General features: G+C 39.4%; 1 protein-coding gene across 2 annotated transcripts in view; it reads right to left on the bottom strand.

The window, feature by feature from the left end:
* The window catches only part of STK24 (serine/threonine kinase 24), a 46,576-nt gene that overhangs the window by 1,873 nt on the left and 29,842 nt on the right, over positions 1-14,861 (bottom strand). For both annotated transcript variants that reach the window (XM_059826897.1, XM_059826905.1), the window contains exons 5-9: positions 9,940-10,125; positions 9,480-9,625; positions 5,767-5,890; positions 4,811-4,879; positions 717-853 (exon numbers count right to left, since the gene is read on the bottom strand). In XM_059826897.1, coding sequence (XP_059682880.1) covers positions 717-853; positions 4,811-4,879; positions 5,767-5,890; positions 9,480-9,625; positions 9,940-10,125 — 662 coding nt within the window. The remainder of the gene's footprint in view (positions 1-716; positions 854-4,810; positions 4,880-5,766; positions 5,891-9,479; positions 9,626-9,939; positions 10,126-14,861) is intronic.

Below are 14,861 nucleotides of genomic sequence, written 5' to 3' on the forward strand. Positions count from 1 at the left end.
TGCCATGAGGTTTTTCTAGTACCAAGCAATCCAACATGGACAGTGTAGATTCACAACAGCTGTGAGCTCCTGGATTCAAGGTTGCGTTTAAAGCACCTTCAAGCAGTAATTCTGAAATTTATACCCCTGATCTTTTCTTGTGTAGCATTTACAAGAACAGCACATTGAGTGTTTGTTAAGAATATATTTCTAACCTAGGCAGTTAGAAAATCTCTTACAAAATTTGGCATTTTGAAGTAATATGAAAAGTTGGCTTTGGAAATACCACCAAAAGGCCATACAGACTTTAATGAATGAACAAGGAACCACTTACTATGTGACTGAAACACAAACTAACTGAACAGTCCATTTATCAAAGTGGGTAAAAGAAATTGAGTGACACAGGGCATCCTCTGCAACATACACCCAGACACTAAGAAAGCGTGAATGTCCCTTATAGGAACCGCAAAGGGAAAAGGCTGTCCAGTCTCATTTGACACACATTATGCACACCAACAGGATGAACATACATATGGGCTATCACCTGAAGCTAGAAATTAGAATTGCTGATATGATGGGTTTTCGATGCTAAGCAAACACAATTATACAAACTGTAAGCACAAGTGTTTTTTTCTCTATTACAAACAGAAATTAATTCTTTCAACTTAACACTAGTCAAATATTTGTAGAAACAGATCTACAATTTTCTGTAACCCTTAGTGAAATCGTTTCATTACCTCTGAAGCCTTTGCACAAGATGTGACACCATGTTATCTGCAATGCCTGGACAAGCCTCTTCAGCTAAATAAATAGCCTTTCTCAGTTCTTCTATGGAATCTGTGTTACCACCACACACTTCACTCTTCTCTTTCAACTGAAAGAAAAACAGGAAGAGGTATATTAATAAGATATGCATAAAAATTTCTATAAATAATATAATGCAAAAGCTTGTTAGGAAGTGACCGTCAGCGTTCACAATGTCAGGATTTGATTTTCATTATACACCCTCACATCCTGAAGACTTCTTTCATCCTGAAGTTAGCCTTTGCAGTAGCTATCAGGATGTCATTCATCTTCCCAAGTCTTCAATCATTCACAAATCCTTTTCAGCGTGCTCATGTTCAAAAATTATGACAAAGTGTCCCAAGAAAGATGCACTATTTACCTTGAAACCAAACAGCTATAGATGTGCTGCTTATACCTACTCACTTTAGTATACATACTTGTACACCTATAGCTTATATGTATACACTGCAGGTACACTTGTGCAAGCACTGTTAGAAAATGTTTTCACCCTGTCAACTCTATCAACAGAGTGCCCTGAGCACTCTCTCACCTCCCCCCTGAAGCAAAGGATTGCACAATTAGGGCAGAAACTGAGGGCTCAGAGGGAAGGTCTCAGTGCTTCGCTTATGTAGAAATGGTATAACATGCTGACTATGGCTGGTAAAATGCTTTCGTTCTCAGAACTCACCAAAGAACACTGAAAAATCTCAGCAGGGTCTGGGCTTCCTTGGAAAAAAGTGCCATGTTACTAGTAGTAAGGGTGAATGAAGGCATGGCCTTCTTTCAGAGACTGGGCCTTCCCCAGCAGGCTGGATATCTGCATATACAAGTTTCTTGCCACATTTATCACTACAGCTGTTGTCAAGAGCTGCTTTGCAGCATCCTCTTAAGAAGGATGGAATCAAAGTCATTTCTTGGGGGAGGGGGGGGAACTGGTGAAAAAAATACTCCAGTTGGAAGCTGACTGTGCTTATGAGTGCTTTGGACCAAAGACTTTGAGTTGTTTACACAGAACTGAAGACCAATTAAATATTTTTCTACATATTTCTCTACAAATTATTCAGTTAATTTAAGAGTCATCTCTGAATGCTGGACCTATAGCCAGTCTATAGCGTTAATGCCATTACTGCCAGTAATGAAGAAAGCTTAGCTTGAACAAATGGAAAGTTTGTGGGCATGCATACACTTTTGGCCCTACTTAAGAATAGCACAGGGGATTGTTACATGGAATAAGTATGATCCCCAGAAAGCAGCAGAAAGCAGAATTAATAGATCAAGATGATTTTGAGTTCAGTGTGGTACAAGACATTTCAGAGGGAACAAAGTGGCAGTGAAGTTCTTCAGAGATTTCCAAGCACTAAAGTGGACTTTCAGAACTTTCTGAAGTGGACTTTCAACAGGTGTCAGTAACTACAGCTCAAGAGTTGCCATCAGCATTGAGGAAAGGTTTTTCTTTAAAAAGGAATCTGAGTCTTGCAAGGGAAAACATGAATTAAATAATCATTGTTCTAGTTGCACATTTAGCTATGGCTTGTAGGTGTATGAGGGCACCCTCCGAGAGTAACTCAGATCTCAACAAAAGGAAATCAAGAGGACTGTGTGTGTGTGTACAACAGCTGAGGTACAACCACAACAGGAGGAAGGCTTCTGCACTCTTCTTTGGCTGCTGCTTGTGTTCTCTTTTCATTACATCGAGGATGCTGAAGAGATCTTGCATACAAAGCATAGGTAACAGGAAGACACAAATGCCTTTTCTTTTCCCAGTAATAACTAACCCTTTCTTAGTCTAAACTGGGAAGTCACAGCTTGAGGACAAGATGATAGAAGTAGACAATAGTGGGAACATTACAACAAAGGACACCTCCGGATCTCCTACCTTCAAAAAGGAACCCAGAATGAGTCACTGCATGTGGTTCTTAGCCAGTGTCCTCTGATAAAGAGAAAGGAACCACATCAGGGCAGTAGCTGGTTGCTGAAGATAACAAATAACTGACAAGAATGACAACTTTGTTTTCAGGGTGTGTTTCACTTTCTGGTTTTTGGAGGTTTTGTTTTGTTTGGGGTTGCGTGTTTTGTTGTGTTTTTTTCTTCTTCTTTTTTTTTTTAAATTGTTTTGCTGAGGTGCACCAAGCTTCACATTACTACCAGCAACACAGAGAGGCAGGGCCCCATAACTGAGCAAGCCTCTTCAGCCAATGCTCCTAAGTTGTATCAGAGCTCAACTGAAGGAGGAGGATGCAGAGCACAATCTTCCCCTGTAAGATTACTTAAGGACAGCAGTTGGTTTTTACACCTGTCTTCTGTGCCAAAAGCTGTGAAGCCTCAATGATGACAAAAAGCTCTGAATGGTCAGCTTTGTTCTTTTTGGAGGAGTTCCACAGAGTAACTCACTAATTTAGCTAGCAATAATTCCTGAAGGTGCAGATATCTGTGGTTTGAATGCTAAACAAATGGAATACCGAAAATGTAACGTAAGACTTCCTCCAAAGAGCAGAGACAGTAGTCATGCCCGTAAGAAAATGGAAACCCTGCAATGAGATTCTGGAACAGTTTGGGAAAGTTGTGGCTATCCACCAGAAGTTGCATGGAAGAGGAGTCTAAAGTATGAACCAAACAGCAGATACCAGGCCAAGAGTCTTCTCCCATAGCATGAAAAGATATAACAAACAAGTGTGTGAAGAAAAAAATCTTTCATCTCTATAGCGTGTAGAGGCTACAGAAAGTAAATGCGATCTTAATAAGGACTGCAGTGATAAATGTTTGTGTTGCTGCAGCCGTGCTAGGGGAATCATATACCCCCAGGGATCAGGAAGTGGCAATTAAAAGAATGGCCTTGAAAATGAAAATGCGAAGCAAGAAAGGCAAAGAACAACACAGCCACTAGTTAGCAATACCATGGGAAGGAAGAACCCAGAGCAGAGATATCTAGAAGACAGGTAATAAAGGGCATGGTGGAGAGAAAAATGAAAAATAAAGAAAGGATAAAAATGGAGAATAGAGTGTGGAAGACAGGGTATGCAGAATCTATATCATGCTTGGTATTGGAAAAGGAGAAGGAAGACCTAAAGGAGATGCACAGCAACCAGAAAAATGTTTGGGAGATGGAAGGGTAGGGAATTGAAAGAAAATTCTCAAACAGAGGCAAGCAAGTGGGTAACACATAAAGAACGGCAATGGAAAAATGCCAAAAAAACCCTGTTTAAAGTGTTTTTCCACTTTACATAGGAGAATGACAGGCTGACTTAATACTGGAGTCTGAATCACCAATACAGAGGTCATCCCCTTTAAATAAGTTTAATTGCTTTACTGCACTCAATATTCTTAATGAGCAGCATGTAAAATTCTCTGAAGCAGGACTTTATTCATTAGAACAAAATTAAGACAACATCATTTTATTAGAACAATTTCTCTAACTTTATTTCTGTGACAGCTACAATGATTGAAATCATTATTTACATTTAAAAATTTCATATCAAAGCTAGGGTGAGAGGGGAGGTTTTGTCTTAGAGTTCTATCAACTTTTTAAAATAATCACATCTTCATAAATATCTGGCTTCCCTTTCATATGATTTATTTAAAACTTGTTTTTTAAGTATTTGGAAAAAAACAAATATAAATATATAAAATTCAGTATGTGAACAAAATACAGTTTTCAATGCTGAAATTCAAAAGTTCTTGCTGATCTGGTCCACAGCCATATCTTGAAATACAGAAGATCTTAAAATTTCTATCAGATAAAATGACAGATAGAGAGATAAAGCAGTGTCAAAAACCCGAATGCTGCAATCCAAACATTTACATTCCTTTTTTTTTTTTCTTGTTCATTGCTTTAGCCTAACATGGTTGATGTTGCTACCATGCATATGAAGTACTGTTAGAAGCAAAACAAAGATCTCAAAAGCAGACATGCATGAAAGCAAAGGGTACAGCTAAAACACACCAAGTTCCAAACGGGTTGTTGAAACCTTAGGTGTCATTCATCATCTTTTTCTCTTTTTCAGCAACAAAAATCCTGGAATTGTTAAGTTTTAAAGCATTAACTTACCTCTGCAAATAAAGGGGATATAACTGTAGACAGGCATTGGGATAGAGGCCTCTTTGTGATATCCTTTTCCTTTAAAGAAAACAAAATTCTGACCAATTTTATTTCTGAAAAAAAGTATCCTCGTATTCAGTTTCTAATTAAAGAAAAAAAATAGTTCCAACATGCTACACTTCATAAAAAAAATCTGTTTCTATGTATATACAAATATGTAAAATTTTCTACAACAGACTATTTATTCCAAAGCACTGTGGAAATGGAGGCTGAGGCACCTCCAATACATGCAAGCTCAAAATTAAAAAACAAACCAAAAAAACCCACAATCCTATTGAGCATGTACTAAATCATAGACATGCTGATATGTACGAGGTTCCTCCCATATGATAAGAGTATTTTTCTTACATTTCTCCAGTTCTAGTAAGAGCACATACGCAGCATTTTCAGAGCCACAGTAGCAATCACTTGCCCCAGCCACACAGGCTGCAGAAAATAAAATCCAGCAGCTCCAAAACATCCCTTATTCTGGGTTTGGGGATTTTTTTTTTTTTTTGGACACATGCACATTCTATTCTTTGCTACATTGTAGTCTTTTTTCCTAAGAGATCAGAATGTCTTCCCCAAAACCCCAGCCGAGCTTGTACTGTACTGGTTTACAGAAGGAAGATTTTAAAAATGAAATATTGCCTGGTCTTCCTCCAGTGGTAATATTTCACAAACTACAGAAATATTTTGGTACATATTTCACGAACTACAGAAAAAGGGCACATTTACAGAATACCCAACCTTTAAGACTTACTCAAAACATTTTGTGAAACGCAACTGCAGAATATACATTTTTAGCAAAAGTTCTGAAAGTTCTACCATTTAAATGCTTTTAAAGGTATAAAATAAAAATCACTGCTCTAAATTATTAAAGCAAGAATTATCTCCTTGTATAATACAGTTAATATTTTGAGCACCTTATTTCTTTGCAACTCCAAAGGCTGGGCTGCTCCATTCTCCAGATTCTTGGGGTCTTTTTCTCTTATTGTAAAGATCCACTCTCCTGAATCACTCCCACCTGAAGCCTGGCCATCTGGTTCACTTCAAGGGAGGGGAAAAAAAAAAGTTTTATTTCCTACACCTTACTGTCCATGTTCATTCAATATACACACTAAACATAAAAACTACAGTCAAGATCAAAATCAGGATTCTATTGTGCAAGCCAGTAAGTATAAAGACAAATACGAAAAGTAATGTAACTTATCTTTTGGGCAAATTAAAACAATGAAATCAAGACACTTCACTAAATGTTAAATTAACTTCAAACAGAAAGGGAGGCATTACAGATTGAAAACATTTTCCCAAGTTACATAAACAAGTAATATGAAGTGGTTTATTGCTATCTGAAAACTGGCTTTAGCAGAGTACATCAAAATCATTAGGGAAAGGGGACAAAATTAGAAGACTTAATTCACTTTTTTGCCTAGAAAAACAGCTAAGACACTAGCTTAGAATACCTTTGAGGAACACAATTCATCCCCAGCCTGTTAGCAAGGTAAATTTCGCAGTTCAAAAAAATTGGCTAAAAAAGTACAGATACAGTATGGTTTTAACAGACTACATCACCATAAATCCATCTTTTGCCTCATTTTTGGGGGATGGCATAGTAATTTTTTCTAGAACTCCTGCTAAGTTAAAAGAACAAAAATATTTATGCTGACACTAATCAGTCACTGCATTACATTTCCTCCTCTCACTACCATAAATATCCTTCTGTAAGTTCATTTCTTTCTGATCTGTGAATTAAGAGTGGTTTTCAAGAAAACCACCAATTAAAAAGGCATCTAGTGGTCATTGTACAAAAAGTATTTAGTGCAGCCTACCAAGCATGTGATCAGTGTAAGAAAATTCTCCAAGAGTTCTGCTTGAAGTCACATAGAACTTCTGGCTGTCACCAAAAAGAGGCAGGTCTACCTTTCTTGTACGCATCAGCTCTAGCAAGTTCATCCAACAGAAAAATATCGATTTGGAAAGTCAGTATTCCAGCATGCCAAAGCAACTCACCCTTTTGTCACATCTAATACAAGGGCTGCTGTGGAAGCAGAGGAGGGTAAAGCAGGCCTTGACATAATGTTAAATTGTCTCACAAGCACTCAATAACCAGAATCACAGAATCCCTAAGGTTGGAAAAGACCTGCAAGATCATCAAGTCCAACCATCAACCAACAAACACCACCATGCCCATTAAACCATGTCCCACAATGCCACGTCCACACGTTCCTTGAACACCTCCAGGGAGGGTGACTCCACCACTTCCCTGGGCAGTTTATTCCATTGCGTCTCATCACTCTCTCAGTAAAGAAATTTTTCCTAATATCCAATCTGAACCTCCCCTGGCACAACTTGAGGCCATTTCCTCTTGTTTGTCACTCATCACTTGGGAGAAGAGACCAACACCCACTTCTCTGCAACCTCCTTTCAGGTAGTTGTAGAGAGCGATAAGGTCTCCCCCTCAGCCTCCTCTTCTCCAGAATGAACAACCCCAGTTCCCTCAGCCGCTCCTCATAAGACTTGTGCTCCAGACCCCTCACCAGCTTTGTCGCCCTTCTCTGGACACGCTCCAGCACCTCAATGTCCTTCTTGTAGTGAGGGGCCCAAAACTGAACACAGGATTCGAGGTGCAGCCTCACCAGTGCCGAGTACAGGGGCACGATCACCTCCCTGCTCCTGCTGGCCACACTATTTCTGATACAGGCCAGGATACCGTTGGCCTTCTTGGCCACCTGGGCACACTGCTGGCTCATATTCAGCCGGCTGTCAATCAACACCCCCAGGTCCTTTTCTGCAGGGCAGCTTTCCAGCCACTCGTCCCCAAGCCTGTAGCATTGCCTGGGGTTGTTGTGACCCAAGGGCAGGACTCGGCACTTGGCCTTGTTGAACCTCACACAATTGGCCTGGGCCCATCGATCCAGCCTGTCCAGATCCCTCTGCAGAGCCTTCCGACCCTCAAGCAGATCAACACTCCCACCCAACTTGGTGTCATCTGCAAACTTGCTGAGGGTGCACTCAATCCCCTCATCCAGATCATCGATAAATATATTAAACAAGACCGGCCCCAAAACTGAGCCCTGGGGGACTCCGCTTGTGACCGGCCGCCAGCTGAATTTGACTCCATTCACCACAACTCTCTGGGCTCGGCCATCCAGCCAGTTTTTTACCCAGCGAAGAGTACACCTGTCTAAGCCACGAGTGGCCAGCTTCTCCAGGAGCATGCTGTGGGAGATGGTGTCGAAGGCTTTACCTAAAGTCCATGTAGACAACATCGACAGCCTTTCCCTCATCCACTCGGCGGGTCACCTGGTCACAGAAGGAGATCAGGTTGGTCAAGCAGGACCTGCCTTTCATGAACCCGTGCTGGCTGGGCCTGATCCCTTGGTTATCCTGCACGTGCCCTGTGAGCGCCCTCAAGATAAACCTCTCCATAATCTTCCCTGGCACCGAGGTCAGGCTGACAGGCCTGTAGTTCCCCGGATCCTCCTTCCGGCCCTTCTTGTAGATGGGTGTCACATTGGCAAGCCTCCAGTCGTCTGGGACCTCCCCTGTTTACCAGGACTGTTGATAAATGATGGAGAGTGGCTTGGCAAGCTCCTCTGCCAGCTCCCTCAGCACCCTTGGGTGGATGCCATCAGGCCCCATAGACTTGTGGGTATCCAGGTGGTATAGCAGGTCATTAACTGCTTCCTCCTGGATCACGAGGAGTTTATTTTGCTCTCCACCCTTGTCTTCCAGCTCAGGAGGCTGATTACCCTGAAGATACCTGGTACGGCTGTTAAAGACTGAGGCAAAGAAGGCATCAAGTACCTCAGCCTTTTCCTCATCCTTCGTGACAATGTTCCCTCCTGCATCCAGTAAAGGATGGAGATTCTCCTTGGCTCTCTTTTTGTTGTTAACGTATTTATAGAAGCATTTTTTGTTATCCCTTACGACCATGGCCAGGTTGAGCTCTAGCTGGGCTTTCGCCTTTGTAATTCCCTATCTGCATGACCTAACGAGGTCCTTGTACTCTTCTTCAGTTGCCTGCCCCTTCTTCCAAAGGTGATAAACTCTCCTTTTTTCCCCTGAGTCTCAGCAAAAGCTCCTTGTTCAGCCAGGCCGGTCGTCTTCCCCGCCGGCTCTTCTTACGGCACATGGGGACTGCCTGCTCCTGCACCTTCAAGATTTCCTTATTGAAGAACGTCCAGCCTTCCTGGGCCCCTTTGCCCTTCAGGACTGTCTCCCAGGGGACCCTCTCAACCAGCGTCCTGAACAGGCCGAAGTCTGCCCTCCTGAAGTGCCTCGTAGTGGTATTGATGACTCCCCTCCTTACTTGGCCAAGAATTGAGAATTCAATCATTTCATGGTTGCTAAGCCCCAGACGACCTCCAACCTTCACTTCTCCCACCAGACCCTCTCTGTTTGTAAACAGCAGGTCCAGCAGGGCACTTCCCCTGGTAGGCTCCCTTACCACCTGTGTCAGGAATTGTTCTCAGTGACTGTTATTTGCATGAAATCCCTTGCAATATTGAAACCAAGATTTCATGAGTTTATCAAGGCTGCTAAGCTGTAAATAACAAAGCACAGGAATACATGTGCTAAAAACAACTACTTGGCTGCTATATTTACAATGGATATTTTACAAACTCAAACTTACGTATCTGAGTCATCAGAACTGGAGTCGTCATGACTTTGTTCAGACTTCCATCTCTTGTGCCTATCAATAAGGTCAGTCAGGTAGGAAGTTTTCTTTGAGTTCCGTAAAATAAATTTGTGTTTTAAGAGCTCTTTTGCAGTAGGTCTCTTAAAAATAAAAAAAAAAAAAGAGATTTCTTTATTGCAATTTCTTTATTGCAATTTCTTTATTGCAATTTCTTTATTGCAATTTCTTTATTGCAATTTCTTTATTGCAATTTTAAGTGACTCACTGTAAAAAGATTAAGAAATCCAGACTTCAATCTCGATACAAGTGAGATTTTAAATATATACAGTATCTAAAAAAAAAATGCTGGTGAGTATGTTGCTCCATATTAGAAAAGCTGAACTGCACTTACTCATGTAATTCATGTAAACCAGTCAAGTCCTCTACTACACATTGACAAACAGATGAAACTTACAAAGCTTGGGTCCTTGTTTAAGCAGGCCTCAACAAATTCTTTGAGGGATTTACTAAAGTTTCCTTCCAGCGTTGGTGGATTGTTCTTAGGAATGAGGAACAAAACCTTCATTGGATGCAATTCTGAATGAGGTGGCTCTCCTTTTGCAAGTTCTATGGCTGTTATGCCTAACGACCAGATATCTGCCTGTAAGAAACAATCCTCTTAAAATTAGGTTGGAGAAAGAGAAGAAACAGTGTTGCTTGCAAAGGTAGATTTTAAACCTTTACTGTAAATCATTTCATATGTCAATTGTTCTTGTTAACATCGTCTGCTTTATGTGATTAACCACATAAAATAAAGTACACAGAGTTCCTTGGTTGTTTTTACTCTACAGCATAAAGCAGTTCTACTTATTAGAGTTTTAAAACTTTTTGAGATCAGTACTATTATACCAGCAGTTATAACTGATCCTGAAACATAAATATTTTTTAGAAGTAATGGTAGAGTTGTTATAAACTAGTATTTTTCCACCATATTCAAGTACACTATGTAAACATGGGGCAAGACTCAAATATTGGCATAAAGGAAAATATTGTAACATGCACAAGATTTTTCTTCAACAAGCACCAGCTAGTACAACCATCAGAAATTTAATACATTAGAATACAATTTTCCTGGGGTTTAACACTGTCTTATATATCATTCTTATTCACTGACTACAGAAATGCAGTCTAGAACAGTATTATTCAACTTTTTCAACCCAAGATTTCAACCAGTTAAGTATTTTGTCCAAGTAGCTTCTGAAATATTGACAGCACTTTTCTACCTCACCTGCTTTGTAGACCTTCTACTGTGAGCCATGTCTTGTAGGCCAAAAAGGCCTGATCTATATCAAACTTTTTTAAGTCACGCCCATGCAAAATGCAGATCCAAAGGCTCATGGCCAAGTTAGAGGGACAAATCAAGTAATGCAGCAGATACCAGTGCTAGATCCACTACCATTTATTTTCATTGATGAGTTGGATTTGCATTATTACTGGATACCACAATATGCATATCAGATGCCACAATATGCATACTCTTTCTAGGGAATGCTGTCTCCCTAGATCCAAATCCTATTGCCAAATCTGCCTGAAGTAATGTGAAGTAATGCATCATAATTCTCTATGTTCTCCTGAAATAACAGAACTAAAAGTCAAAAGAATGGATGAATAAACACCTTGGAAAGGTTAAAAAAAAAAAATTCTCAGAAACATCTGTTCCAAAGGACAAGATATCAATTACAAATATTTATGTTCTGTTTTTTCTGATTCTTTTGAAGTGAAAGCAGAACAAAGACTTATTCTCAGGAAAACAGGGAAGATCTGAAGCGAGCTGTCTGGTTTTACTCCCAAACAGAGCATTTGGAACTTTGCTATGCTGTAAACAGGCCTACTTCCAGGTAATAGATAGAGTAGAGATTTCAAGTACATGAGCTCTGAGTTTCATTTATCTTAATAACAGCATTATCAGCTAAGCTCTCCTCAAGTCTAATTGTGATTAACTTCCCTCTAGCAGGAAAGCTTTTCTTGGTTACGAAAGAAAAATGTCACCTGCGAAGATGAGTCTTCGTGTTAACAGCTAAGCATTATTATTTCCAATTTCAGTTTCTCAAGAGGAATGTGTTAAAGCCATATAAATGGATCGATTTTCTTCTGCCAGACTTCCATTCACAGATGGAGCATGTGTATATATAAGTATTAAAATCAAATTTATATGCGTACCTGTGCACAGATATCCACATGCGCACACACGTATGTATAAATACTTCCTTTTTTCCTCATGTATTTGTAAGTTTCTACTGCTAGTGCCCCTCCTCCACAAAAAATGAACAAAAAAGTCCAGCAAACAGTGGCTGCACACCGAACTCTCTGAAGTCCAAGATGGGTTTTGGAAGCCCATTCCTGTTGGGAGCATCAAGAATAAACCCCCCAAATTCCTCTGGAACTGTAATGTCTCATTTCACAGATAAGAAAGGATCTCAAAACAGGGCTGTAAGTACCAATTGCATGTGTATCCAACCAGGCATTTCTGGGATCCGCTTGCCTGTGACAGTGAAACTCCAGAGCAAGCTCAAATCAGTCCTCCAAATGGGGAGGGAGAAGCATGGCCTTAAGAAGTGATGACACTATATCGTCACTAAGTTCTACCATATTATGATTTCTACAATTTCAAATCTTAAACAAAAATTATTTTTCCAAGTTCAGTTGAGAGTCAGCAACTCACTGGTAACTACTATTTATTGCAGTACTGCCATAAGCCTTTCCTCTTCCATTCTAATGAGTAAAATTTAGTCTGTCTTCGAAGCTCTTGGAAGTCAAAGAAATCAGGCTATGTGCAAGAGAAAAACATTTTAAATTTAAATATTTATTTTTCTATTAGAAGTTATATAGTAGAAAGGACAGAGAACTAGATATCGGAAACTGAAGCAGATGAGAAAAGACGCTGACTTTCAGATGAAGAAAGTTATCAAAAACAGGAGGAAGAAGTAAGAACTATTGCCAAAATAACAGAAATTAGAAAGAAGGGAAAAATCCTATGAGGACATTATATCAAAGAACAAATAGCTTGGAGAGAAGGAAATAAATGGTACAGGAAAAGATAAATAAAAAAGGAAAAGAAATTAAAAAAACAGGTGGTAGCTTTAATATAATGATTATAGCCATGCTTTGACATTTCACTTTTCCCCTCCGCCATGGCTGACAGTTTCTTTAGCAGCTAGATTTTATCACCCCCATGGATTACTTGGACTTTAAAAACAAACTACAAAGGAAAATGAAAAATAAAGTTGAAATCTTTGCTATCAAGTATGCCTCTCAGATTAGCTGACCACATTAAAATGCAAATGCTAACTTAGTCTCTCACACAAGCCATCTGGAAATCCTATGTTCTCAAATGTATCAGTCTGAATTATTACATACAAAAGCCTAATAGAAGCTGCTGAAATTTTAGTATCTACATCAAAAAAAATCACATACCTTGATGATTTTTTAGGCAATAAAGACAAGTGTTGGAATGCTTTATAAATATACCTTGCAATATATAGTCTGAGAAAGAGTAACAGGAGTATCTTAAGGACACAAAACGGATTGGGAATGGGACTGAATAAAGCAAGAATGGAATAGGCAAATTCTGTACGGCAGTTAAGGAATACACAGCTCACACACGCATAAAGCAGTCAAAAAAGCCTCACATAATCTTGCTTGAGAGCACAGTGTTGGGAGCATAAATTGGGACTTGGTTTGACATTGTTAAGTTTCACATATTTTAAAAGAAAAATACACAAAATGTATGCATTTGTCAAATCCTGAATTAAAGCAGCATTTTTCAAAAATGCAGACATTTAATCTATTAAAAAAAAATCTGCCCCTCTACCTTAACAAAAGAGAAAAGATATTATATACATACATTCCCATAACATGCATTTGGGAAAAGAAATAAAGACTATATTAAAAATCAACATCTTATGTTAAGTATTCATTACTTTTACACAGTCTTAAGAGACATTAACTTGAATGTTAAAATATTATAAAGTAATGCAAAGACGATAAAATGCTTTTGGTTAAAACAGTGTAAGTGGTTCACACAAGGAAATTCCTCAGAAGTTTTTCTCTTCAATTCTGAAATCTGTGTTTGACTGGAGGGTTAACTCGGAAGCGTATCTGAATTCAGAGGAGGTGTAACTATATCTTAATATCCAGAACTGCTTAAAGTGGAAATCAATATACTGGAATAATAGTTCTTGCATGAGTTATGTTGATAATATAGAGTAAGCCATGGTCAGGAAATCCACCAACTGCCCATAATACTAAGACAAGTGATAATAGTGCTGAATCAACAGGAGACCTTATGCTTTATAGCAAGAACTAGTAATGCGAGACCTCAGGATGTTATCTTCCTTCCTTTAGCCTAGTTAGTTTTAGGTCATAACTTAGGTTGTGTTTTGCCTTGCACATTTGTGCTATTTCAGCAGTCAGCATGAGCAAAGATATCAATCCAATCAGAAAAGGAGCAATAAACATTTTAACAGTTGGTGCGAGGCATACAGCATGTGAGGAAAGAAGCAGATGAACCATGCCCAAGGTAGTGTTACAGAGCACGTTCAAGCTTTTATTGGGAACTCATCAGCATGTGGGAAGTAAGAGGATTCGACAGGGCAAAGAACAAAACTGGGTAACACAGCAACTACGTAATGGAAATGGCTTGCACCTCACCAGGAGTATGCTACGAAGAGGACAGTCCTGCCTAACACCTCTCAAGCATGGCCAGCTTATGGAAGGCAAATGAAGTCAGACTTGGATGTCTGTGTTTTCACATATGCATAAGACTATCTTAAAATAAACAGGCCTTCTCAAGTTGTTGTTGTGCAACAACAGCAAGGCTACTGTCTGTACAATTTAGTCTGGCCTCTAAGTGCCAAAAGGCTCACAGACACCAGTAAGTATCTCTAGTTCATTCAAAACATGAGCTCTGGCCTTCTAGGGAACTGATCAAGTATCCAAGATCTTTTTATGTCCACATGACATTGCAGACTGAAACAGCCAGAATTCAAAACCTAAGGACTCTGTCCAAGTGAAAAATCATTCCCAGAAGCCAAACCTCAAAAAAAACCCAAACACCAACACCCCAAAAAACAAACAAACAAAAAATTACCATCCACAAGAAAAAATGGTTTATTCAACCTTCAGATTGGAAATTTGGGGTCATTTAAGCTTCTAGAGCTCTACAGAGCTCTGCTAGTTATTTTTAAATAGCCTCTACAAAAAGATATCAAATAGGGAAGGAAGTAATACTACCAACAATCTAGGCCAGAGTCACTATTGGCAAGTTGCTTACATGGATGAGCATGGAAAGAAACACACCAATGTGTCTCATTGCATGGAGATGTGACCAATCAACAA

This window comes from Gavia stellata, chromosome 1, assembly GCF_030936135.1.
Source record: "Gavia stellata isolate bGavSte3 chromosome 1, bGavSte3.hap2, whole genome shotgun sequence".
Taxonomy (NCBI): Eukaryota; Metazoa; Chordata; class Aves; order Gaviiformes; family Gaviidae; genus Gavia; species Gavia stellata.